The sequence below is a fragment of the Colius striatus genome, chromosome 5, assembly GCF_028858725.1.
Source record: "Colius striatus isolate bColStr4 chromosome 5, bColStr4.1.hap1, whole genome shotgun sequence".
NCBI lineage: Eukaryota > Metazoa > Chordata > Aves > Coliiformes > Coliidae > Colius > Colius striatus.
In genome coordinates, this window is record NC_084763.1 from 58,469,935 (window position 1) to 58,495,812 (window position 25,878).

At 51.8% G+C, this 25,878-nt stretch overlaps 1 protein-coding gene across 10 annotated transcripts in view; it reads right to left on the reverse strand.

Moving 5' to 3' along the window:
• MAP4 (microtubule associated protein 4) overlaps positions 1–25,878 on the reverse strand; it is a 144,049-nt gene that overhangs the window by 45,307 nt on the left and 72,864 nt on the right. For 5 of the 10 annotated variants that reach the window (XM_061997086.1, XM_061997087.1, XM_061997094.1 and 2 more), the window contains exons 5-13: positions 16,181–16,312; positions 14,429–14,539; positions 13,740–13,868; positions 13,168–13,239; positions 11,759–11,899; positions 9,617–10,396; positions 8,183–8,326; positions 6,740–6,883; positions 1,312–5,637 (exon numbers count right to left, since the gene is read on the reverse strand). In XM_061997086.1, the coding sequence (XP_061853070.1) occupies positions 1,312–5,637; positions 6,740–6,883; positions 8,183–8,326; positions 9,617–10,396; positions 11,759–11,899; positions 13,168–13,239; positions 13,740–13,868; positions 14,429–14,539; positions 16,181–16,312 (5,979 nt within the window). The remainder of the gene's footprint in view (positions 1–1,311; positions 5,638–6,739; positions 6,884–8,182; positions 8,327–9,616; positions 10,397–11,758; positions 11,900–13,167; positions 13,240–13,739; positions 13,869–14,428; positions 14,540–16,180; positions 16,313–25,878) is intronic. The other 5 variants (XM_061997089.1, XM_061997088.1, XM_061997090.1 and 2 more) reach the window with 5 other exon arrangements.

Here is a 25,878-nt window from a genome sequence, read left to right on the forward strand (position 1 = left end):
ACGCTCAAGTCTGGTCCCTTGGACACAGCAGTTAGGGGAGGAAAACCAAGACTTCCAGCAGACAATGCAAAGGCTTGAAAGAAACGTGTTGTTTAAAAGGATGCTCCTTTTAGCTTCCCCTTTATTTTGTAGCATCATGCACCAAAGAACATCACTTCTGCAGGCACAAGTTCATGCAGAGAACACCACTCTCACCAAAATAGAACCACTTCAGGTTATGCAACACTCATTAAAATTACAAAACCTCTCGAAAAAAACCTGACCAGCATGTTAAGGCTCACTTCAGCTCTATGTTTGTTAAGTTAGTGGCTGCATCATGCAAACTGGCAGCGAGGAACTCCAGAGGAACAGGAACAGCAACCAACTTCCAAGCCTGATGACAAGGCAAAAAACCAAGAGCGCCTAAGGGCAGGGATAAACTTCACCAGCCCACCTGAGCAGACTGGAAACCCCAGAGGAGGTGCCAATTCATTGAGGAAAGCCTCCAATAAGCACAAGAGCATGTTTTATTTCATCTCTCTCCATCCTGTGTTCTCCACTTCAAAACTGCATTGCACTTCAATGAAATGAATTCCATCCCATTTCCTGTGAGTACAGGGATCTTGTTCCCTGGGCAAGGGCCAGGGGAAACACTCCAAACCGGTTACCAGTCCATCCCCAGTCTCAACAGAGAGAGAGAAAGTCTTCAACTCTCTGTCAGTCCTGCCACTGTTTTGTTACAGCTCTGCCTTAGGAAAGGTTCTTGCTCTACAAGGAAGCACATTTTGCAGATGCAGCAGCTCAAGGTAACCGAAGGTAAAGTCGTGAGCCAGCTGCAGGAGGAGAAGTAGATGGCTGCAGTTACTCTGAGGTAGGATTAAACTCAAGCCCTGCAACACCACAGCCATCGAGAACGCTTCCCACCACAGGAATCCTCCGTGCCCTGCCTGCCCCTGGCATCCAGCGCCCGTCAGTGCCCACGGCCATTCCCTGCTGCACCACGGCTGGAGGTCACTTTCAGTCTCAGATGACAAGAAGCTAATCTCACTTAACACCAAAAAGGGTGAGTTCACCCTGGAATCTGTATGTATGGCAAGCACCAAGAGTCCTGCAACTCAGACCAAGCTGTCAGTCTTTGGGAATTAGCTCTGTGAGACAGGCAAGCAGGACTAACAGCCTTTTATCATCAGCCACAAGAACCAGTCATGCCACACTCGCTTGTGCCACACGGGATTAAGAGTCAGGTATTCATGCCAGTGCACTGACACGTAGCAAGGGCTTGCAGGCAAGCTGTCTGGGTTGCTGCTGCGAGCTCACATGGCAAACACACACCTTGCTCTTGCCTCGGCCGGCTCACACCAAGGGCTTTCAGCTGCCTTTGTTTCTCTCTGTCTGGAGCAGCAGACCTGGCTGGCAGACTTGGCAATCCTCTTGACTTTGTGGGTCTCATGTAGCCTTTGATCTGCTCTGCTGCCTTCACTCGCTCCTTCTTGGCCTCCTTCGCAGCTTTTTGTTCACGTTCTTCTTTTTCTTTAGTTGTGTCTTGGGGTTTATCTCCTTCAGAGTTCAACTTCTTCAGATGAGCATCCCCAGCATGAGCTGCATCCTCTTCTGCAGCCTGAGCACGGCCGTTATTGTTCTCTTTAGGACTTATCTGGGTTGTTGGGGCAGCTGTCAGATTTAAACCAGCAGCCTCTGCTTCGGCCACTTTGTTGTCCAAACCTCCTGGGTGCTGGGGTGAGCTCTGCTGGCTCTTCTGGCCTCCATCCAGCTCAGCCTCCTCACTCTTCCTCTGCACCAATGCTCCTGCCACAGCCTGTGACGGGGCAGCCTCTGCTTTGCTCTGTGCTGTCGCTGCGAGTGCTGGGGTAGCGCACCCAGGGCCCTTCTCTCCAGCAGGGACCACTGCCTCTGGCTTTTCTGTCCCTTTGGCACCTACGGGAGCAGGTCTAGTTTTTGAGTCTGCCACCCTCTGAGGGAGATGTGAGGCAGTGCTGCCACTGGGGTGCTTTTCATCCGAGCTTCTCGTTGCTTTGTCACCCACCTTTGCCACGGGAGAGACGTGAGCTTTGTCCTTCTGGGATTTAATGTCCCGTGGAACTGGGTGATCATGAAGTGGTTTCCCTGCCTCACTGCCATCCTGGGAACCAGGCTCTTTGGTTCCATCTTTCTCTGAAACCTCTTTCCCAGGCTCTTTGTGTCCCAGACGGATGGGCTGCTCGCAAGATTTCAGTGTCTGTGTCCCCCCCTCAGCAGCAGATCCAGGCTCTTTGCTGCTTTTCTCTGCTCCTGCTTCAGGGGGAGGAAGCCCCTTACTTTTTGCACCCTGATCTCCCTGCTTTGAGAAGCCAGAAGAAGCACTGCCAGTGTTGTCAAGGCCAGTCACTGCAGCCTGAGCAAGGAACTCCAAGTCCCTCCCTTTATTATCCCAAAGCATCTGAGGGACAGTGGGGAAGTTCTTAATGTTTCTGTTTTCATCTACCAAATACATGTCTTCCATTCCATAGTGCTCCTCAGACTGCGTGGGGGGCTGCACTTCCCTCCTGTTTGCTTTTGTCCCCAGGAAAACAGGCTGCTCAGAGGCATTTGTACCCTTCTTACTACTTCCATCACAACCCCTCTGTTTAGATCTCTCGGTAGCCGTGGCCAAAGCGTGATCTGCCACAGCTGGATGCCCTTGGAGGGCAACTCCACCCCCACTGCTGCAAGGAGAGGGACTTGCTGCTTCAGGTTTACCAGTTAGCTCCAGGTCACGAGGAGGAAACACCTCTGTGTCTGCTTTATGCTCCAGAAGAAACGGCTGCTGCAAGTTAGCCTCCACCTTTTGGCCCTTCCCTTCACCGCCTGTGTGTGCTTTTCCTGGCTCCACAGGTACAGCAGCAGCTTGTGCTTCAGTAGTGCCAGTCAGGCCACCCAGCAGACTTGCTAAGGCACTGCAATTAGCTGCTTTGCCTTTGTCAGAAGACTGAGTTTGTTTATTACTTCCCATCTCTCCACCTGCTGCAGGGATGTCTCCTGGACCCAGCACAACAGAGTGCTCCAGACTATCTCCAGCCTTTTTGCCTTTCACATCTCTACCTTTCCTGCTAGGCTTGTCCATCACCAGCTCCCTGGCTGGACTGTGTGCCACAGCAGTGCCTGTCCTGTGCTCTGCAGGAGGCTGGCAGGTCTCCAGTTCCCTACCTTTATCTGTGGCCTGAGTTTCTTTAGTGTTGACTGTTTCTGGCTCTGATGCCTCTATTTTATGACCTGAAGGAACTGGCTGATTAGAGAAACTTCCTCTGTTGCCACCTGTTAGCTCAGGCTTGTCCAGCACCTCTTTGGTTCTCCCTGTCAGGTTCTCCAGCAAAAGCTCTCTCTCAAAACCAGACACTTTATCAAAGGTCATTTCTTTCGTGCTTCCAGGCACCTTCTCTTTGCTGGGGAGACTGCTTGTTTCCACCCCAGCATCCAGCACAGCTGCCTGCCCCAAAGGACTTCGTTCAGGCTTTTTTCTTTTCCCATCACTACCCCTCTTCCTGGGCTTGTCTGCCACCACTGCAGCACCAGCATCAGAGTGTATCACCACTGCAGCACCAGCATCAGGGTGTATCACCACTGCAGCACCAGCATCAGGGTGTATCACACCTGCAGAGGTAACTCCAGCCTCCCTGCCCCCATGACTCGCATCTGCCTCTTTAGTTTTGCTGATGGAGTCAGTCGAGGCCAGATGCCTTGCTTCCCCTCTCCCACTCTCCAGCAGGGGTGCTTGGGCTACAGGACCCAAACCAGCCATTTCAGCTTTCACAACGCTTCCCCTCGGCTCCTCTGCTGCCAGTTCAGTTGCCCTTTGCGTTGTGGTTACAGCTGGTGCCCTCTCCTGGAACCACTCAGCGGTGTGACACCCCCTCTCTCTGCCTTTATCATTAACCTCCTTTGCTTTATCAGTTACATCAGGAAAACTGCTTGGTTGAGCCTTACTCTCAAGAGAAGGCTGCTGGAGAAAACTTCTCTCACCTCTTTTGCTCTTTCCATCACTCCCTCTCTTTTTTGGCTTGTCTGCAGGAGACACACGGCTCAGGCTCACTGCCTGGTGGCCTCGAGCACTAAAACCTCTGCCCTTAGCAGACTGAGGTGTTTCCTTCACAGCCTCATCTGCCCTCACCCCATCCTCTGGGAGCATCAGCTGCTCACAGAAGCTTTTGGGTTTTCTTCCTTTCCCCTCACCACGCTTTTTTTTGGCCCTGTCCATCCCCTGTGCAGTACTGGCATCTTTTCCAGCCTGCTGCTCTAGTGCAATAAACCCTTTCCCTTTGCTGTTATCTGGGGAACCTTCTCCCACCGTTCTGCCCTGTGCCTCAGCAGAAGTGGGGGGGTTGCTTCCATCAGACTCTGCTGACAGAAGAAACAGCTGCTCTGGCAAACTCCCAGCCTCCCTGTTCTGCAAAGCAGTGGCCTCCTCAGCTTTTGGTACAAGGAATGGTGTCAGAGGTGTCCTGGCAGTATCTGTGGGGGCCTTCACCGCTCCCTCTGAAGTCCTAAACTCTACAGCCACGCTGGAGGACACTGGTTTGGCTTCATCAGCTGCCTCTGGCTCCCTAGGAAGCTCATCCTGCAGAAGAGCAGGTCCCTGGGAGGATTCCTTTCCGCCCCCTCTGTTTCTGTCACAGCTCCCTCTTTTCTTGGCTGCTGCTTCCAGTGCCCCGCTGGAAGGCTGAAGCTCAGGAAGGCCGGTGTCACTGGATGCCTCCTGCCTGGGGGACGTGCATTTTGCCTCCTTCCCTCCATCAGAGAGGAGCGATTCTGAAGGTCTGGTCTGTGAAGGGGTCTCTGCTTCGCTGTGACTGATCGCTTCACGTTCTGCCTCCTTGCACACCACCTTCTCATTTTCATCAAGACCTTCTCCTTCCAGAGGCTTGGCTGGCCCCTTTGCTGTAACACATTCCCCCACTTTAGCCTTGCTTATGGGCTCTGAGGGAACCTCCTTTCTTTTGCCTTTAGGTTGCAACATCAGCCTGTCATCCCTCACTTCTGTTGTCACGCCGCCCCTGGGTTTGGCATCCAGCCCAGGTCCCAGCGGCACGCCGGGGCTTTGGGCTGGCTCTCCTGCCGCTGCCACTGAGGAGGCATTTTGCTCATCCAGGATGTGAGCCTCAGCTGCTGTTTTAGCATCCTTTGGTGTATCTGCAGCTCTGCTTCCCGAGGCCACCGGCTGCTCTTTGCCAGCTCCAGCAGGCGCCACGGGACACACATCTGGCTTCAGCCCTTCAGCGGCAGACGGAGAACCTCGAGCGGCTCTGGAGGCTGTTCCGTTCTCATCCCAGAACTCCACTGTCCTTGGCAGCTGGCTTCTCTTTTGTTTGGGTTTCTTTTTCTTCTTCTTCACAACGGCCAGAGAACCTTCCAAATCCCAGCTGTTCCTCGGCAGATCTCCGCAGCTTTCCACAAGCTCTGACAGCGCACCCTGATGTGGCACCCTGGTGCGAGGGGATGCTCCAGCAACACAGCCAACTTCCACTACAGAACAAGGCTCTGCTTTTGGGTCAGTGCTCTTCTGCTGTGGCAGACCTAGAGGACGTCCCTCTGGTATATCTGTGATAGGCACTGGTGCAGGTTTTGCTCTGCCAAACCTGCGTTCACTCGATTTGTTAGCTTGCCTTACTTGTGCAGTGGGGAGACCTGGAATACAGGAAGCCTGCTCAAACATCAAAGCCACTATTTGCTTCGTTAAATACATAGATATATACTCTAGGTGTGATTTTAGCCATTGCAAACAGTCCACACAGTCATTTATGCAGAGTTTTCCAGCACTGATACCACCAGTAACTCCAGAGCCACCTCAGCGGGGCTGGGACAGACGCTCACACACAAAACCTGCTGCAACTGCTGCTCTCAACACATCATCCCTGGTACATGCTCTTACCTCGCCAAAAAGCAACAGCTCTTGTAAGGACATGCTATCACTGCTTGAAAATGCATTAAGGATCCATTTTGTCTTGGCTAGACAAGATAACAGATACACTTGCTGTGTCTCTAGCTGTCATCCTTCCAAAACATGAGAACAGAAGCTTAGTGGAAAGATGAGACGAGGGAAGGGAGATGGGGCTTCATGGGCAAGGGGGAGTGGAAGAGCCAGGTCTCCCCCAGCAGCCAGGGTGGAAGCAGAGAAGGCAGAACCCTCGTGACAGAAGTCACTTGCTGTGCTCAGTTACAGGCAGCGCTGGGTTTCCTTAGCTACAAGCCACTGGTTCTAGAGCATCGGTTGTTTGTCAGTTAGCCCTGGCCCACAAATCAGCCTCTGGTCACAAGTGTGACAGTAACAGCTCCTGGGAGAGGCTGGGTTAGTGAGGCAGGGAAAAAAGAAGGCACTTTGCTTGGGTAATTACAAAACTCAATTTGGAAGGAAGTGTTTGCTGGGAATGCTGCAATCAGGGTTAATGGTCCTTTCCACACTGGAACAAAAAGCTAGTGGCAATGGCAAAAAGAGATGGTGAGCTTCTAAATCCTACAGCAGAAAGGATATGAGCCAGTCCCAGGGAGAAAGCACCAGAAAGCACTCAGATTGGGCTTTCAGTCCAGTGAACATGGAGAGGAAAAGGGTATTTGAGAGGGCAGGGGCCAGAGGCAAAGCACAATCACCGGGGAAGGCGAAGGGCCACAGAGCTGCTGGGTGCAGACATCGTTCCTGCTTGCTCAAGTGGCACTGCAGTCAGGAGGGAAAGGTGAAGAGTTCACAGGGGACACTTCCATCCTGAAATGGGGTGATAATTCATGGTCTCACCTGTGGGCTCTTGCAGGGGCTCTGCGTGTTGGACGTGGTTGTGTTCAGCCTCCTCCTGTTGTTTCTCTGTAACAGTCACATCCACAGTAGTAACACACTGGTCTTTATTTTCTAGTGCAACGGCTTCCTTTGCTTCTGCTGGAACTGAAACGGGAAGGAGATGAACAGGATGCTTCAGTTCTCACACACAGCCCAGCAAGCCCTTGGACAGGGCACAGCTTGTATTTTACCTTCATTAGGAATGAGGATTGTAAGCTCTGGCAGGCTGAGAGGTGTTAGCTCCTCACAACCCCACCTTAAGCAGTGATTTTGTTATGAAGCAAAGACTCTCTTGGGGTTTAAGCACAGGGTGAGGGTTTGGTTTTTATCCCCATCATAATCAAGGGAGGGGGAGGTTGTGCTGCCCCTCTGCTCTGCCCTGCTGAGGCCTCAGCTGGAGCCCTGTGCCCAGTGCTGGGCTCCCCAGCTGCAGAGAGACAGGGAACTGCTGCAGAGAGGCCAGGGAGGGCTCCCAGGGTGCTGAGGGGATGGAACGTGTGTGTGAGGGGGAAAGGCTGCGGGAACTGGGGCTGTTGAGCCTGGGGAACAGAAGCCTGAGCTCAGGGGCACCTCAGCAATGCTGATCAAACCCTAAAGGATAGGTGTCAGGAGGCTGGGGCCGGTGTGTGTTGTGTGGTGGCCAGTGACAGGACAAGGGGTACCAGGCACAGGCTGGCACACAGGCAGTGCCCCTGGCACAGGAGGAGAAGCTCCTTTGGTGCTGAGGTGAGGGAGCCTGGCCCAGGCTGCCCAGGGAGGGTGTGGAGGCTCCTTCTCAGGAGGTTTCCAATCCCAGCTGGACACGTTCCTGTGCCCCCTGAGCCAGGGGAAGCTGCTGGAGCAGGGGCTGGGGCTGGATGAGCTCTGCAGGGCCCTTCCAGCCCCCAGCACTCTGGGTCTCTATGAACCAAATTCAGACTCTACCAGCTTCCCACTGGAATGCAAATCCAGAACAGAAAGGCAAATGCAGGATTCAAATCCGTTCCCAGTCTGCAGTCCCTGCCCAGTGCCTACCACCCAGTGCTCATGTACCCCTCAGAGTACACTCATGCAGACACCAGAAAACTCCTGGCCACACATAATTACAAATCCCTTTTAGTTGGTAGGACAGAATTACACTGAGGACAGTTCCATGTGTAATTGATTGTATTTGGTATTAGAAATAAAAAGCATGACAGACACTGGTACACAACCATGGGTGAGGGAGACAAAGACAAGCTACATGATGGCAGTTTGAAATGTTAAGACTACCACCTATCCATTATCCCAAATGCTGGCACACACTAATAACTCCTTGAAATTAAGCCCCTGCTGCTTTTTGCTTGGTGAGGACAGGAGAACACTGTCTGTGAGAAGGAACTGAAGTGGTGGCTCCAGTTTTACGCTGTGGCTGGCATTTCTCACCTGCTGCCTCTGCAAGATGGTTTGTCTGCTCGGGAAGATGCTCTTGGTGCTGGCTGGGAGGTGGTGTGCTGTCTTTGGCTTTCTCTGACACATCAGCACGAGCTTCTGGGAGTTTTGGTTCTTGTTCCCCATGTGCAGCTGCTTCTGCAAAAGGAGTGTAAAGAATAAAACTTGATATTGTTTTTAATTTAGATCAGGTCAAGCAAGAGAAGGATCACTTCCTCACCTGGTTCTTATCTTCCACAAGAAACTAAAGGCTTCCCTTGCTTTAAAACCATGGTAATCTGCTTTTCAGGCTCTCCTCCCCTGACAGCCTAAGTGTTCTGCTGCAGGACATCCTTCTTCTGCTGTCTGGTGTCCACCCTCTCACTCACCCACCTCTGCCTCTCAGTCACTACACTCTGGCAGAGGGGATTTTCTGTTAAAGCCTCTCTCTTTTGAAATGCATTCCTAGAATCAAACTGAAGGCTATTAGAAGGAAATACCTCACTCCAGCTCCTGCAGTGAACACACATCTCCTGCCTTTGCCCAGCACAACCTGCTATACTTGGATAGCAATTTTCTCCCTGAAAGGGGAGTGTCCTTAGAGAAAGGTGTGCAGCACATGGGAAAAAACCCCAACCCATCACCTCAGCACTTCTCTGCCTGTGTCATTCTGAGGAAACGTCACAAAACAATCAACAAAAGCCTATCAGTCTGTTCAGAAAGCATTTCATCGAATCACACCATAGAAAGGTAGGGGTTAGGGTTAAGAATCTTTGTTTCAAAACACTGTATCCCACAGGATCCACGGAGGCTTCAGTGCACCTTGGGGATGAGGATGGGGCACAAAAACGAGTACTAACAGGGATGAACTAAAATGTGCCTATGGCTGCCCTAAAAAACACATCACAGCTGAGAAAGCCAAGCTGGAAACCAGAGATCATTCAGATAAATGAAGCACATCCTCTGTACCTTGGCAGCAGAATGGAACTGCACCTCAGAGGACACAGGCTCAGGTTGCCCCAGGGGGGGCTGAGGCTGGAGCTGAGGCAGAACTGTTTCCCTGAGAGGGGTGTCAGCCCCTGTGCCAGGCTGCCCAGGGAGCTGGGGCAGTGCCCAGCCCTGGAGGGATCCCAGAGCCGTGGGGCTGAGGGTTGTGGGTTAGCGATGGCTGTGGCAGGGTGAGGGGAGGGGTTGGATTTGATGATCTTAAAGGCCTTCTCCAATGCAAACAACTCTGTGATTCTGTGGTTTGTGAGGCACATCATCATCTTAACTAGTAATAAAGTATGCTTTTGGTTTGACAGTTTTAGGACAACTGTGCATCTGCAGCCACCACTGTGTGCCACCTGGAGTGCTGCTGACAGTGCAGTGCCTCCTTACAGCAGCCTCCTTGCAGCACCTGCCTTGCTGTTTCGAGGCTGAACGAAGCCCTTGGGCACACACACCCACCTGCAGGAGCCTTGGCGAGGGGTGGCTTGTCTTGCTCAAGAGAAAACTCTGATGTCATCAGGTCTTCAGATGCAGCAACCTTGGTATCAGCTGCAGAGACAGACTTGGCTTCTGCAGCAGCAAACCCAGAATCCACAGCCTGATGATGGTTGACTTCTGCAGCAGGGGTGAACTCTGCATCTGCTGCTGGGGCAAAATCTGCATCTCTAACGTGATGAGACAGAGTATCTGCTGCTGGGGCAAATGCTGTATCCATAGCATGATGGGATGTAGTATCTGCTGCTGGGGCAAATGCTGTATCCATAGCATGATGGGATGCAGTATCTGCTGCTGGGGCAAATGCTGTATCCATAGCATGATGGGATGCAGTATCTGCTGCTGGGGCAAATGCTGTATCCATAGCATGATGGGATGTAGTATCTGCTGCTGGGGCAAATGCCAAATCTGCAGCATGGTGAGAGTCCACATCTTCTGCTGGGGCAAACCCTGAATCTTCTGCTGGGGCAAACTCCAAATCCATAGCATAATGGGATGTAGCATCTGCTGCTGGGGTGAAGCCAGAACTTGCCACTGAGGCAGATCCATCACTGACAGCATTAGGAGGCCTGGCTTCTGGTGCAGGAGCAAACCCAACATCCATAGCCTGAAGAGGGCTGGCTTCTGCTGCAGGTGCAAACCCAGCATCCAGAGCTTGGGGAGGCTTGGTGTCTCCTGCAAGGATGGACCCAGCTTTTTCTGCACAGACAGCCGTGGCATCTGAGGCAGGAACACACGCTGCATCTGCCACAGAGAGATCAACAAAAGACCCAGCATGTCAATACCTGACAGTGTGGTTTTGGCACTACACAAGACAAGGCTTTTGCTCCCTGTCTGCTTTCTTGTCTTTGAGCACCACTTAGTCCCCTCACCTCACAGCAGTGTGCCAAAGCTGTACTGGTCTTTATGACACTGCTCAGTGCACACAAGTGCCTTCCCTACAAGTGCCTCATGTGCCTTGTTCTGCACCACTGACTGCAGTGTTAGACATCTGTCTGCTCCTGATGCACCTCAGACAAGACACGAGTTGTTTTCACCCAAAAACTGTCTGCCCAGTGCTGCAGGACCCAGTGTGAGCAACACAACCCAACGGAGCAATCAGTGAGGGCACAGAAACTTCCAGTGCCACCTTTATGAGCCCAGCTGTGTATTCCAACAGCAGAACCAGTCCTGCAGTGTTCCAGAGCCATACACACTTCATTTGCAACACGTGTGCTGTTCACAGAGGCACAGTGCTGCAACTTGAGGGGCAGCACTGGCACTGCAGACACAGAGGACACTGCCATCCAGGGAATCACCAGCTGCCCTTCCTTCTCTTATGCCCAACTTGGCCTCGTTCTCTTTTTACATAACACCCACAAAACACTGAGCTGTGAGTTTCCAAATCACGTGTGTCAGTTCACAGCACAATCAAACCTCTGCATTTAAGCGAGGGGGGTTCATAAAGCCCCTTAAAGGAGGGTTTTTTCAGTCAGTTTAATGTTTTGGTTGTCTAGAGGCAACTTTACCAAACCCCCAAAGCCAGCAGCACGACATTTCCCGTCTGCAGCCAGTAACTTCAGCAGCCCCGAGCAGCACACACATTGTGTGCAATGCTGCCCAGAAAATTCTGCTCACAGAATGGTTGAGGTTGGAAAAGCTCTTTAAGCTGCTGGAGTCCCAGCCCTCCCCTCACAGCGCCAGGGCCACCACTAACCCACGGCCCCCAGCACCTCCGAGGACCTCAGCACCACCAGTCTGATGCTGTACACAAACAACTCCATTGCCATGAGAGATTTTAACACATTTTTAAGGTGATGTACAGCATCAGACTCGTGGTGTCACCACGTTCCTGACACACCTTTACATCTTTCTGGAGCTAAAGCTTTGAGAAAGTAAAGAATCACTGAGCCAGTCCCTGGATGGTGACACAAGAGCTGGAGACTCAGCGGACTTGCTGTTGCTCACCAGCACGATTCAGGTTTCATAAACCCTTACTCACAAGGGAATCTATTAATACCTTGCTGAGCTTCCTTCAGAAGAGGCAATCCCATGTCCCTCCCTGACTATAACTTGTTCCTGGAGAGCCTAAACCCCACGCCAAGCTTTGGACTGGGGCGACTTTACCTGACGCCTCACCTTGTGGTCCATCAGCAGCTTCAGCCTCTCCTGGGGATGCTGTTACTGCAGTAGGAACGAGACCAGGAGCCACTGCCACAGGGCTTTCTGGAAAACTTGGCTTCACTGCTTCAGTCACTGTGGGGGGCACTGGGCACACAAAACCAAGTGGGATTAAGCACCCGGAAAGATCTCAGCGAACAGTTTTCCCTCCTGCAGTTGCCAGGGTGTGAATCACCCTCTCGAGGTGCTGCTCTGTGCTCCCTGCAGCAGCAGCCCTGGTGAGGAAGCTTCCCCACTACAACACCCCAGTCAGATCAGACCACCACAGAGTTGGATTTTACTGGCAATCGTCAGAAAATTCCCCTGTGCAATGCCTAGGAAAACGCTTGTACCTGGGCTACAACTGCTGAGACACAGCTGAGGCGTGCCACAAAGCACCCCAGTTCTCCCCTGGGCAGAGCCACCAGCTCCACAAACACTTTCAGCCAAGGACCACTGTTGACCTGCTCTCTTCTTAGCTCGAGCACCAAAACCAGAAATAATGATCCCATTGTGGATCAAATATAACATCCATGCAACTGCAACTGAATTACACCTCAGTGAAGCTTCAGAGATTTACCTGTAACCAGAACCTGTAACACAACAACAGGCTTGCAATGAGAACTCAAGCTGAAGTTCTGCTGATTAGGCATGAGATAAAGCCATGCTTGTGGTGCCCTCAGCTGCAGTGACCCTCAGAAGGAGCAAACCCCAGAGCTCTGACCACTCACGGCACTAGATTTCACTCTCAGTGTGTACAAAGACCAGCATCCTTCAGAGCAGCCAAGCTCTAGTTTGGCAGTTCCTTTTCGAGAGTATTCACCCTGTTTCAGCCTCAGCTGATGCTTGAACGTGCATCCCACCTGGAAATCAAGGTGATCCTTCAGGGATTGGACACAGGGAATGGAGCTGCAGGCTGGCCTCCACAGAGCTTGCTGCACAACGTGTTGTTTAGCACACACTTACATCTGCTAACTTCACTGCTCCAAACCCATGACAAGGGCATGCTTTCAGAGGGTTAAAGCCCTGCTACATGGTATGTCCCCAAAAGGGTAAATGCCACAGATGTGTGCTGATGGTTGGGCTTGGAACGGCGTATGTTAAATGAGTTACCCTCAATTAGAAGCAGAGTCTATAAACGCAGGGATCTCCCCACCCCTGCCAGCACTAAAGCAGAAAACGTGTGTTAAGTGACATCACTCCAAACCATGCATTGCTGTTCTGAATTGACTGGAGAACCAGAAAGTGCTTTTCTTGGTCAGGTCCATAAGTGCCTTTTGGTTCTTGAAAGGGCAGCCAAGGAGAGAAGCTCTGCCCCAGCTGTCCAGAAACTCTTTACAGACAGTTCCCACAGATCAAGTCAAGACTGTTTGTACCTGGTGGCTCAAAGAAAGAGGCATCTGGTCCCTTCACATTGTGCTGAGCTCCCATCCAATGTTCTTCAGGCACTATGGAAACAAACACATTTATCCCCGCCACTAACACTGCTTTATGCTTTCAGCTGAGGGTACTGACTCTGCATTTTGTGAGTTCATTCCCAGGTAACTTCTCAGCTCCCTTTAAGAATGGTACCAGAACATCACGTTCTTTGGTGCTTCAGGGAACAGTTACAGCCAGCACTGACCCTGGGACCCAACAGAGTGGGTTCTTTCCTCAGTTCTGGGCAGCTGGCTTTAGGTGTCCCTGTTTGGGACAGGGATTAGACAAGATGATCTCCAGAGGCCTCCTCCCAACCTCAACCACTCTGTGATCTCCTAACATCTTCAGAACATTCCCACTCAACCAAGAGCTGTCACTGCCAACAGGATACCTCCTAATCTTGACTCATTTTATGCACCAGCCCCCTCACCAAGACTCCTCAGGAGCAGCAAACCAGGGCTCTCCAGCTGCACACCCTTCAAACCCAGCTACTGAGACAGCCACCAACAGCAAAGCATCTGGTTCTTACCAGCTCTGTCTTGCAGGTACTCTGCAGTTGAATCAAGGCCAACGAAGGCTGACGGGTCTAGAGCCTCTGCAGGAGAGTACAAAGGGCCCAAGAAAGGTTGTTCAGGTACCATCATAGATCCGTGTGGTGCTGATGAAAGCAAAGGCCATTTGTTAATCACCACACCAGCCCTGCTGACTCTCCTCCCAGATCTGGAGTCCATACAACGTTTGGAAGACGAAACCATTGAGTTCTGCTCCCGAGCAGTTCAGGTACAGCCCGTAAGCAGCGCTCTCCTTACCCCACCGGCCCACACTGCGTGGCACAGCAGCGTGTGTGGGGCTGCTTAACGAGGGATACGACGCGAAACACAAGCAAAGGGTTTGGTTTTGCCTCCTGCTGCCACAAATTCTTGTTAATAACCACTTAAACCCCAACAGTACAAAACCTCAAGACTACTCTGGGGAAAAAAGTTCTGACGTATTTGGCTTCCAGCCACGAGGACAAGAGCCTCTTGTCAGCGTCTCCTGCTTTAGCTCCACTTGTCTGGGTGTCCTAGTCATTCACCTCAAAAACACCCTTGCTGGGAGCAGCTGTTGGAATGGCTTTAGGCACAAAGAGAGGTGATGTGGTCTGTGAATCTTCAGTACATGAAAGCCAACAAGCACCAAAAGCCGACCGTCAGGGCCAGGTGCTGAGCAGGAACTCACCGTGGACATCAGCGGCAGCAGCGACGTGGCCCGGGAACAGCGACACGTTCTTCACGTCAGTAGGAAAGGATAAATCAGGCAGGTTCTCCCCTCTGTGCATGCTGAAGGGGTCTGGCAGGAGACAAGAACGAGCCCGGGGTCAGCACACGGGAGGAGGATCCAGTGCAGAGTGAGATTATGTCAAAAACAAGAAGCTTCCACAGACAGTGGCATCCTCCGTGGCTCAGAGACACAGCTCCAGCCCACCACTCACTGGGGGCTGACGAGGTGTCTCACCAAGAATGACAAGGATGCTGGTTGGGAGACCTGGTACAGCACTGACCAAGGAACCCCTGCCTCTGGAGAGAAACCATCCTGCTGTTTGCCAGAAGGTGCGCACAACAGCCTTTACTAAACCCACAAGTCTGCTGTTCACATCTGACCGCTGCTGCTGACAAGTTCTTAAAGCTTGTCTGGCACTGCCTGTCCTGTCTGATCAGCCATGGAACCAGCTGAACTCCACACAGAATCTCTCATTTACGCAGTACCATGGAGAAATACTTGTACACTGAAGTGTCCACGGGCCTCCCACAGAATCCTTGAGAGGTTTGGGCCGGCAGGGACGTTAAAGCTCATTTCATCCCATCCTCCTGCCATGGGCAGGGACTCTTCCCACCACACCAGGTTGCCTCGAAGCCCCACGCAGCCTGGCCATATGCACATCCAGGTGCACAAGGTACGTGAGACCCAAAGGAATGTGGCTTCATGCAATAGATAAGCCACAGACTGACATTGTTCAGGCCAGGAGAACACTGGCTGACAGGATAGGTATTTCAATTGCTCCTAAACAACAAGTCTGGCGTCTGGCTATGGAGCACAAGGACATCATCATCCCATTCTTTCACCTAACAGAGCAATGGCAGGGAAGCATTCAACAACTGAGTTTTAGAAACTAGTGGCTCTTTTGTTCCTGTTGTTCCATGAACTCGTTCTTACCCTTGTACCAGCACATTACTTCTGCACAGACTCTCTTAGTAAATAAGAGATTCAGACAGTGAGCAAACACTTTAGTAAGCAGGTCTGCAATACTCCAAAGCATTGCAAATCAGGTTTTGTCCTGTTTCAGCCAGTTCCTTTCCCAGGTTTACTGCCTGTCACAACCTGGGCAGCGCATCCATTTCTGACACCCTCCGAGAGCCTGCAGGTAACTTCTCACAAGCGCTCTCAAAAGGGAGAGAGAATCGGGTGGAAGCTGTTGGGTGAAAGGGTATCTCTTTGCAGGGCTGAGTTATACAAGGTTCATCTAATTTTCAAGAGAGTCAGCATTTCCCCAGGCTGCCTCTGGAACAGCCTGACCTGCATTGCAGACAGGGCTACGTGACAGCTGGAACCGGCGTGTCTGAGAGCCGGGGCCGGCGCTGGCAGCTCTCAGAGGCTTTGGGGAGCTTGGCACTGAAAGCCACAGGGGCTGAAGAGTGGTTAAACGTGGGGGAGTCAACCAAAAACTGCTATGGCAGGGAAATGTGCTCACTCTGTGTGCTCTGACATTCTGGTTTTAGCCAGCCAGTCTGTGCTCTGGGGCAAGTTCAGGGCTTGACGTGCCACGTTAACTCGGGTGTCAAGATGTTACGTGCTTCAGGAAAACACAGCAACACCTCCTGAAGGACACAGACACGAGCACGAGGCAAGGGAACAAAGCCACCCTTAGGGAGAGAGGCTGGGGCTCTGTCCTGTCACACAACTGAGAATACAACTGATGAGTAAGAGTCCTACCAGCCATGTCCATGGGTTTGAACATGGGCTGTGGCTCGAAGCACAGGTCTCTGTCATCCACTGTCCAGGTGTCATTGCGATCCAGAAATTCTTTGTAAGACAGCTTTTCATCCATGATTTCCCCTGGGAATACTGAAATGAAGAGAAGAAAGTCACACAGTCAACAGTGGGACATTAAGCTAAAGCACTGCAAGGACGTTAGTGCATGATAATCAGAGGCCAATGGATAACTGGAGCTGCCAGCCAAACCAGAGACCAGCAATATCCATAATCAGAGGCCAATGGATAACTGGAGCTGTCAGCCAAACCAGAGACCAGCAATACCCATTTTTCACTGCTTTGATCCAACTCTTCAAATATAAGAAACTGAATAATGGGAGTTTCTGCATCTTGATACACGTGTAAGATTGAGAATGGACCCACACGTCACCGTGCTGCCCTGGGTTCAAAGGTTGGTCAGCTCACATTGCCTCCCCACACTTGTCTTTGGAGAGGTTTTTCATTAATATAAGAACTGGAACAAAGCTGAGACCCTGAACTTGTGAGGCTGAGCCAAGCCTTCAAGTCTGTCAATCCAGAAATAGAGTGTGACCTGCTCATCAGGTCACAGCGGGGAGGAGGGGAAAGCAAAGCCCCTTCCTCTCCCACCCAGGCACTGACCCCTATGTGCCAAATCTGACCCCATTGACAAAAAGACTAGTACCACCACAGCCACTCAGTACCACCCATGCAATGCCTTTGCATTCTGTTTTACTAGGAAGACAAACTCCAAATCATTTGAGTGAATCACGTTCTCTTGAATACCTCAAAGGCCTTTGTTTGTGTATCTCTGCATCTCCCACTTCAGCCTTGTCTTTGCCTAGTTCACAGCACAGACAGATCTCTGAGCACATCAACACATCCTGCTGCTTTGTATCTGACCGAGGAAAACGTGCCCCCTGTTAAAATGCTAGGATATCAAAGCTACAAGCCCTGGCTCCTCTGGGAGGCTGAGGCAGTAGCTAGTCACAGACAGAGAACTCAGAGCCAGGTGGAGCTGAGATTCAGAGAGAGGCTGTAAAAATTGCCATGAGGAAGTGATTTAGAAAGAGTGAGATGAAATATGGCTTTTGTGGGCTATATGGTTTGTTTTACATCACAACATAATGAAGCCACACCAGTCCAAATCACTCAGTGCTTACAGCAGCTTCAGCAGAGACTCGATTCAGGGGATTTGGTGAAGTCAGAAACGTGTCAAAACCTCAGGTTACTAAATCAAAACTCCTTGTTGTAAGTAAACTGTGGAGCTCAATGTCTTACAGTGTCCCTGGGGTCTACAACCGTGCAAGGTCAGAGGTGTGTGCTGGTCTGTTCACTCCTATTCTGAGTCCTGAGCAGCAACATACTTTAGCCAGGACTTCCCAGATAATCCCCGGGAAAGGCAGAAGAATTAATGAGCTTTAACTCCCTCAGAGGTGTCACATGAGCTGTGGTGTGGCAGATGGGACAGGGGACCAGGAGAGCGCTTCTGTACCTAAACCCAGAGGCAAGCAGTGAGGGCATCCCCAGGTTCCAGCTCACAGCAGCTTGGGAAGGGAAGCAGGATGCAGACAGTGTTTGTCCTCCCGTGCTGGTCCAGCCCTGGGTGGGCAGAGGTGCTCCCAGCTCCCAAGCTGACCTGCACGGGGATGCCCCAGGCGCACTGTCCTGCCCACGTCACGCTGTGGGTGCTGTGAGTGCAAAGGAGCTGCATCTTCAAAGAGAAACAAGACAGCCTGTTCACAGAACTGCACCAGGGTCTGAGCCTGGGGGTCCCTCAAGAGACAAGCTGGCAACACACCTTTTCCCTACACACTCCTTTTGTCCTGACACACCCCAACGAATCACAGGATCTTCAGGGCTGGAAGGGAGCTGGAATGACCATCTCGTGGCACGAACACCAGAAGCCCCGTTATGCTGCCAGAGGAGGTCACAGTTGCAGCAGGGTTCCTACTCTGACACTGATCCAACTCAGCAGAATTAAAATGCACTGATTCTTTCACCCCTGCTTTTACCCCAAGGGTCAAAGAATGACAATTCAAAGTGTAATTCTAGTACACAGAGGCTCTTCTACCACTGTGCCTCTGTGCAAGCACTGGAGAACCTCTGCTGAATACATTATGACCGTCAGGGGCTCTTTCTGCCTCTCGTGCTACAGCCCTGCAGATGCCACGAGCATCCTAAAGCGCTGCTGATTTGGCAAGCGGATGCTGCTTTTCTGCCAGTGGCTTTTAGCTATTCCTTCTGCTAAATGACTACATTTGACATGGTTGACTTCAGCAGAGGGGATACAGAAGCTTCCCGGGCCGAGCTTTAGGACAGCTCTGCGTCCTCTGCGCGGGAAAGGGGGCACGTGGAGGCAAGAACCCCTCTGTGATCAGCAGCAAAAGCAGCCTGGGCAGTGCTGGCTGATGGTGGAGCCTGAGGGTGGCCTCAAGGCTGACAATTTAATGTTTTATTAAGAGGGGCAATGATGGTTTAGGCTTGTGAAGTACTCTGGAGATGAAGCGCCACTACACGTGTCAGGAGATGTGATTATCATTTACGAGTGTTTGTGGTGCAGAACAGCAAGGGATTTAATTACAGCCCACTGTAAATCCTCCTGGACACGAGCCTGTCCTTCCTTTGTGTATAAAACTCTATTTAAAGCAAAACAAAGCTCAGGAGTCTGTAAATGTCCTTGTCAGAGGGAGGAACAGCCCGGGGAGCACTTCATCAAACCTGACATGAACTTTCTCAAAGATGACTTGAAGTGATTTTTGGATGAGACCCACCCTCAGTCTGACCAACCCTGGGGCACACACCACTGGGCTCTAAATACTGTAACTACACCTGTTAGGACTAGACCACAGATTGCCACGTTGCTGTTATTGATGGATCTCACAGGGGAAGAACATAAAATAGGGTGAGGACAAGTCAACCAGAAGTGGAACGTCCACTTGTCTTTTTCAGCTGACGGGTTGCACTTGTGCCTTTAACTGAAGAGGAGAGGAACATGCACTCCCTCCAACATGCACCTTGCTGGAAAAGGAAGGAGCAGAAGGAGTGTACAGGGAAACATTTACTCGAGGCACTGGATGAAATGAAACTCCTGTAACAGTTCAGCAAGATCCTGCTGGTGTTTGCAAGCCCTCAGCTCTAGCAAAAGCCCCCAAAGCCAGATGGAAGCTGATTGGAAAGCAGTTGTGAATTGCCACTGCCAAACAGTCATAAATACAAACCAAAGGCTTGCATATTTTACACACAATACTTTCACAACAGACGCTACACCCCGACCACAACACCTCTGCTGCTCCCCAGAGTGTGCTCCAACGTCACTTGCCGTACAGCTCTCACCGTGACACGCTTCCAGCTCGTCATCCCCACCCCTTCCCAACATCTAGCTCCTTCTTATCCAAGCAAGCTTGGTGAAACACATGAAACATCATTCCAGATAACAGGTCCTAAGGATTCCAAACCCTCCCAAACCCTGCAGACCCTCCTCAAACCACTCGACTCTGCGTGTCACCTGCAAGTAAAAGGCACGAAAGCAAAGACAAAGCACCAGCCAAACTCCTCTGATGAGCAAATCTGGAAGTGCCTATTAATATGTACCAAGAAGTAAATAACGTAGTCAATACTTAAGCTCTATTGAAGTTATATTTCAGTAATATTACACCTGTAAAACAGCAAGCAGTAAAGCTTGCTGACAGTTGAAAATGTGGTTCCAACTGCTGATGACATAAAGCAAGGCAGGGTTACAGCTTGGGAGATCTTGCTTAGAGAAAAACAAACGCCACTGACAACATACTTACAAAGCAAACTCGCTTCTGAAAGTAAAAATAAGGATCCCATGCACGTGGCACCTTCCCCACAGCGATCCCACGGCCGCGTCCCGAGAGAGAAGGCAGAGCCCTCGCTAGGGCTGCTGACAGCGCTGCTCTGCTGGTTTGGTCATCTGCTCTGCAAAGATCAGCACGGCCACAGAAGCCAATTCAGAAGCTAATTCATACAGAACAGCGCTTCTGGCAACCTGCACCACGGGCGCTCCCTGCACAGGCTGTGCTCAGGACACACAGATGCCTCCGTGGCACGAGCAAGGAGCACTCTTAGCAGAGGATTACCACCATAAAGCCTTTTCGCTGCAGGAGATGCTAATCTTGATAGGTCACTGACCAGATCTCCAGCTAGAGGTTAAGTATGCTCAAAATTAATGAGTGTGCTGCCATGAGATGTCCCTGCCAGCACCAAGCCAGGCAAGCAGAGGAGAGGCTTAAGAGCTTCATTCCCATAGCTGATCTTCAAGCTCATTTGCCCAGATCGCTGCGCTGGTTCAGCATCTGACACGGATGCGAGGTCTGCCTCGCTGAAAGCACCACCACAGACGGTTCTACCAGGCAGCACAAGAAACCATGCCCTGCAAGGAACTCCCAGCAGCCCGGGAGGGAAGGAGAGCCCACGGCACCTCTGCGGGGCATGGTACACCGTCACCTTCTAAAGGAACGGGCAGAGGCATCGTCAGAAGGCAGGGCTTTGGTGACACGCTTCTTGTGATACTCTAAATGAGGTTTTGAGCTGGTTTGGTAGCACTGGGCTGCTCTCCACAGCTGCACTCAGCAGGCTGCCACGGGCACTTACACAAGCAGCTCCTGATTCCAGCGTGGATTGAGGAGATATTTGCCTGCACATCCCTGTGATTTCTTTCAGGCACACACACAGAGGTTCTTCCTTCAATGTGCTAACCAGAGCAGTTATAAAGGGTGGGATCCCAGAGTGCTGGGGGCTGGAAGGGCCCTGCAGAGCTCATCCAGCCCCTGCTCCAGCAGCTTCCCCTGGCTCAGGGGGCACAGGAGCGTGTCCAGGTGGGGTTGGGAACCTCCCGAGAAGGAGCCTCCACAAACAAACACTGGTCCCAGCCTCTCCACACCCACCCTGTAAAAGGATTGATCAGCATTGCTGAGATCCCCCTGAGCTCAGGCTTCTCTTCCCCAGGCTCAACAGCCCCAGTTCCCGCAGCCTTTCCCCCTCACACACACGTTCCATCCCCTCAGCACCTTGGGAGCCCTCCCTGGCCTCTCACCGGGTCCCACAGCACCTCTGCAGGGATGCTGAGCACTCCCCATGTGCCTGCTGGGAAGTACCTCACAGGACTCCATGGTATCAGTTTCTCTTGTACAACAGAATACTGTCCAGTTCAGTTCAGAGTGAAGGGTCCTAAACATTGTAAATGAGCCCTACAGACAAGCTTCACTGCTACCCAAAATCTAAGGGATAAACAGAGACAGACAAGCACACAGGGAAGGATGTAGACCTGCCTACCAAGGCAAGGTCGTATGTTTTTATCCAAGAGGACGAGAGCTCAAGATTAAAGCAAGTCTGTGCATTTAGGAAATATGGAAAGCAGAAAGCTGGCAGCCTTGATGGAGGAGAATTGCTCCAGCCCAGAGCTGTCAGGCTGGTTACTTTCTGCCCAGTGACTTTGCTCATGTCAAACACAGACACAGGCAAAAAAAGAAACGCAAGGGAAACTGAACAGTGGGCAGTGGCCCAGAGAGGTTGTGGAGTCTCCATCCTTGGAGATAACTCAAACCCCAGTTGGACAGAGCCCAAGCAGCCTCCTCTGGTCCCCCTGCCTTCAGCAAAGGTGTTGCACTCAGGATGTCAGAGGTCCCCTCCAGCCCCCTCAGCCTTCGCAGCCACTTCACGCGCTGCTTTTGGAGGCACATATTCCTGTCCTTGCAAAGACAAAAGCCAAAGTGCCAGGAGCTACTGCTGAACCCAAATCTGGTAAGGATCAAAGTCTTTAATGTGCTGCAATGAGAAACAGCCTCAAACCCACCGTGGAGCTGGACGGGGCAGAGGATGGGGAAGACGTTACAGGTCACCGGGGACCGCGGGGGATTTCAGACGGTGCTGACACGTCAGGAGACATTTCCTTGCTTTCTGTCTGAACGTCCATGGTGTTACATAACCCAGAATGCTACAACAGCTCAGTGTGCCCAACTGTCAGAACCAGTATCTCCCGACTGGGAAGATGCAAAGTCAGGAACTTCACAGTTCAACCAAGGTTCACGTTCTGCCTTGCCAAAAAAAGCAGTCTGCAAGGAAAAGAGATGTGCAGCTTTTACACCTTCTTGGGCAGCTTCTCCCCTTCCTCGTTCTTCCTAATAGAGGGGTTTCTTCAACAGTAATTGCTTCATGACAAATGCAAAGCAAGGACCAGAGAGATGCCCAGAAAGCACACACCTCCCACACCCTTGGCTCGAACCGCTCTGCAAGTCACGTCTGTTCCCATGCTCCCGCGTCCCCCTGGGAATGTCAGATGCTCAGGAAGTGAGTAATTTGTTATCACATCTCAGATGCTATTGGAGGAGTCTCAGGGATCGCTGACAACACTCTGGACTGCGCTCAGGACATGCAGCTCCCACCACATACTGTCCTTGAGCTCCTCCAACCACAGCCACACTCAGCAGAACCCATGGCTTGCAGTAATGACGGCACTTGAGTCCTATTTTTCAAGGAGAGGCTCTCTGAAGGCTTATTCCCACATTGCCACAGGCACACCCCAACAGGACAGCTTGAGCCAGGAGACCCCCTTTCCCCATGAAGCGCTGCTCTGACCTGTGGAACTGGGATGAGGGTTACAGCACTGCCTGCCTTACCAGCTGCTCTGCAACTTCAGGCTCTGGAAGCATGGTTCAGTATTTTTCCTTTTTGCTGTTGTTGGGCTTTTGGTTTGGTTTTTCCTTAACTGAGACTCTGGAGAGCTAAAGGACACAACTAAAGCACTTTCAGTGCTTCACTTGGGGTTCCTTCCTAAAGCTGAGGGCCTCGTGCACATCCTTGCCAGTGAGTATTTCAATCCAAAGCCACACAAAACCCCCACAAACCTGTTCAACAGGCCCAGGACAAGATGCAGGCAATACCAGGGAACATCTCTACACATAGAAACCCCAAAGCAGCCAACGCTGAGCCAGCTAAAATCCCTTCCCTGGCCTTGGTTCCAGCCTCATAACTGAGGAGGAGAACGTGCCAGAAAGTCTGTGAATGCCTTGCCCAGGCAGCCTTGAAACAAGCAGAACTCTGAGGCAAAAGCCTCACAGCGTGGGAGCTGCTGGTTTGTGACGGTGCACTGTCCAAAACCCAGTTTGCTGGCACTGGAGGAGAGCCCAGGAGATGCGAGGACTGGCCAGCCCCAGCCTGGCTGGAGCTCCTGAGCACAGAGACCTCACCCTGCTGCACACACAGGTCTGTGAGTGAGGAGGGAACGACGGCGAGTGAAAGACGTTCTGGTTTAGCCGAGCGTCACCTGCCCCGCCACGAACTGTCCCACCAAGCTGTGCTTGTTGTGCCACAAAGGTCTCCTGAGCTCCAGAGCAATGTGGCAGCCGCCAGCACAGCACGGTGCTGCGACGCTGCACGAGGCACCAAGCCCCAGGGAGGCTCTTTTGGGGTGGGCTACAGCCCCTGCACACTCAGTCTCACCCTGGGCTGGGAGACAGTGTCCCCTCAGCTGTCCCCAGGAGCCGGTGACACTGCAGTTTAGAGCAGCGAGCGGTGACCCAGGGCGCTGTCATCCCTCATTCTCAGCAGGGAGAAGCTATTTCCCCTGAAAGGGCTGTTGCCAAATTTAAACAGCTTTGTACTGATCCAGGGGATGCTCCAGTTCAAACACACAATTAGAGCTTCTTCACAGGGGTAGGGGGAGAGGCTGGAGCAGCATCTCAGACGGGGCAGCCACGGCTTGACCGCGCTCCAGGTTAATCCAGGGTCAAAGTGAGTTCACAGTACAAGCCTTGGAGAACAGCAGCAGTGAGGAACCAGCTTAAGGGTCTTTCCAAAGGTCAGTGCTGAGCTTAATGCCCAAGCCTTTCAAACGTGGATCTAGGGAAGCATGAATCGCCAGCCTGGAGGGGTGCAAGGGTTTTGGTTTTCAAAGACGGGGCTGGGAGACCTTTTCCTCCAGGGCAATTGAAGTGGCCTCTGGAAGAAGGACACTGGTGTCCCTTAAACCTCTGGAGATGTGGATGGGAAAGCAGGAGAAAACATGCCTGAGGAGACACGCTAGACCCCAGATATGCAACCCAAAAGTTTAGGAAACGAGCAGGATCTACAGATGCTGTGCATGGAGAGCCGGCAACGTGCGAGCCCTGAGCTCGAGACACGTGCTGCAAGGCAGCTCTGGGCTTTATGGTGCTTCTGAGGAACTGAGGGCTGCTCAGCACCAAGAGGCCTGGGAACGCCAGCAGATGATGGGCTGGGCCTCTGGGACGTGTTCTAGGGAACCAGAGCTGCAGCCTGCAGTGGGGCCAACAGCTAGAGAGGGCTCAGGATGCTGCAGACACACTAAAGCAGCCTCTGCAGGCAGGACTGGGGCTTTCAAAGCACAGAGCCCCTCACCCCCAGGAAACCCAAGATCCAGAGAGTGGATTTAAAAACTCCTGAGGCACAAAAGGCCAGTCACATTGCTAAAGAAAACACCCTTTTAAAGCAAGTATCCTGATGATGATTTGGTTCAACTCATGATGAGGAACTCCAACCTTCTGTAAAGCTTTACCCTTTTGTACTGAGACCACACCACATTTACCCAAACCATCATGGAAAACAAGCCTGCAAATTTCTCTTCAGCTAGACAAAGTGCTTCTTTATCTGAAGGTCACCAGACAGCACAGGGCTGCTTCTTACCCCATGGCCACACCAGCCAGATCAGCAAATTGCAGTCCAGGGGAAAGAGACATTTTATATTTGAGATGTCTTTCCCCAGGTCAATTAAACATCACACATTCCCCCACATCCCCAGACTGTCTTCCACTTGCCTGCTGCACACACCCTGGGCAGAGCTACCAAGCCAAGTCATCAGTGAGAGCAGCTGGAGCAGAAGAGCTGCCTCTACCTCCCCGTAGCTCGCTCTCAGCCCTTACACGCCCAGAGTTTCCTCCTCACAACCTTCAAAAGCGCTTTCCTGCTAAATTCTGAAATGGAACCAGGGCCAGAGAATGAAGCAAACAGATAAAAGCCCCTGCAGTTCCCAGGGAATGAGCCTGATGCCCAGGGGTGCTCTTTTAGAGGTCGGTATTATGAACACACACATGAAGCGCCCATCCAGCTGCTGGAAAGTGATCTGCCAAGAGACTTTCCAAGAGCTATTCCTCCAGCTCAGGAGGGCACAAAACTGTCTGTCTCCCCTCAACACTTTTAACAGGCAAGTTAGGAAACTGGGGTCACGTTAGAGAAACATCCTCACTGCATCCCACCTTACCTACAGCCCTTCTGCTCCTTTGCCCAACGAAAGCAGCTGAAAGACTCCTTGCAGAGTGCAGTGTGCCCTGTTTATCACCCTGCTGTTCTCTAGCTGGTCGTTTCATTACTTGTTCTAATCTCTTTCCATGAATTTAAACTAGGTTGCAAACTAGAAATGCTTCCCATCTCTAACCTGGGTGTAGCCACTGCCCTCTTCCACTACCTGGGACCTCCTGCCCTCATCCCCACGGGTCCAAGACTGGCACCAGTGGTTCACAGGCTGATCTTGCTCGTACTCTTTCAGCTGTTGAGGCCTCAGCAACAACCCATTAAACATTATCACCTATCAAACCAAATAACAACAGATGAAACTCAAGGAGACGAGGGTCTGAACACTGCAGCCCCGTTTGCATCCTCTTCTCCTCCCTCTCTGGTTTCTTTCAGCCTTCCCTTGTGTCTGA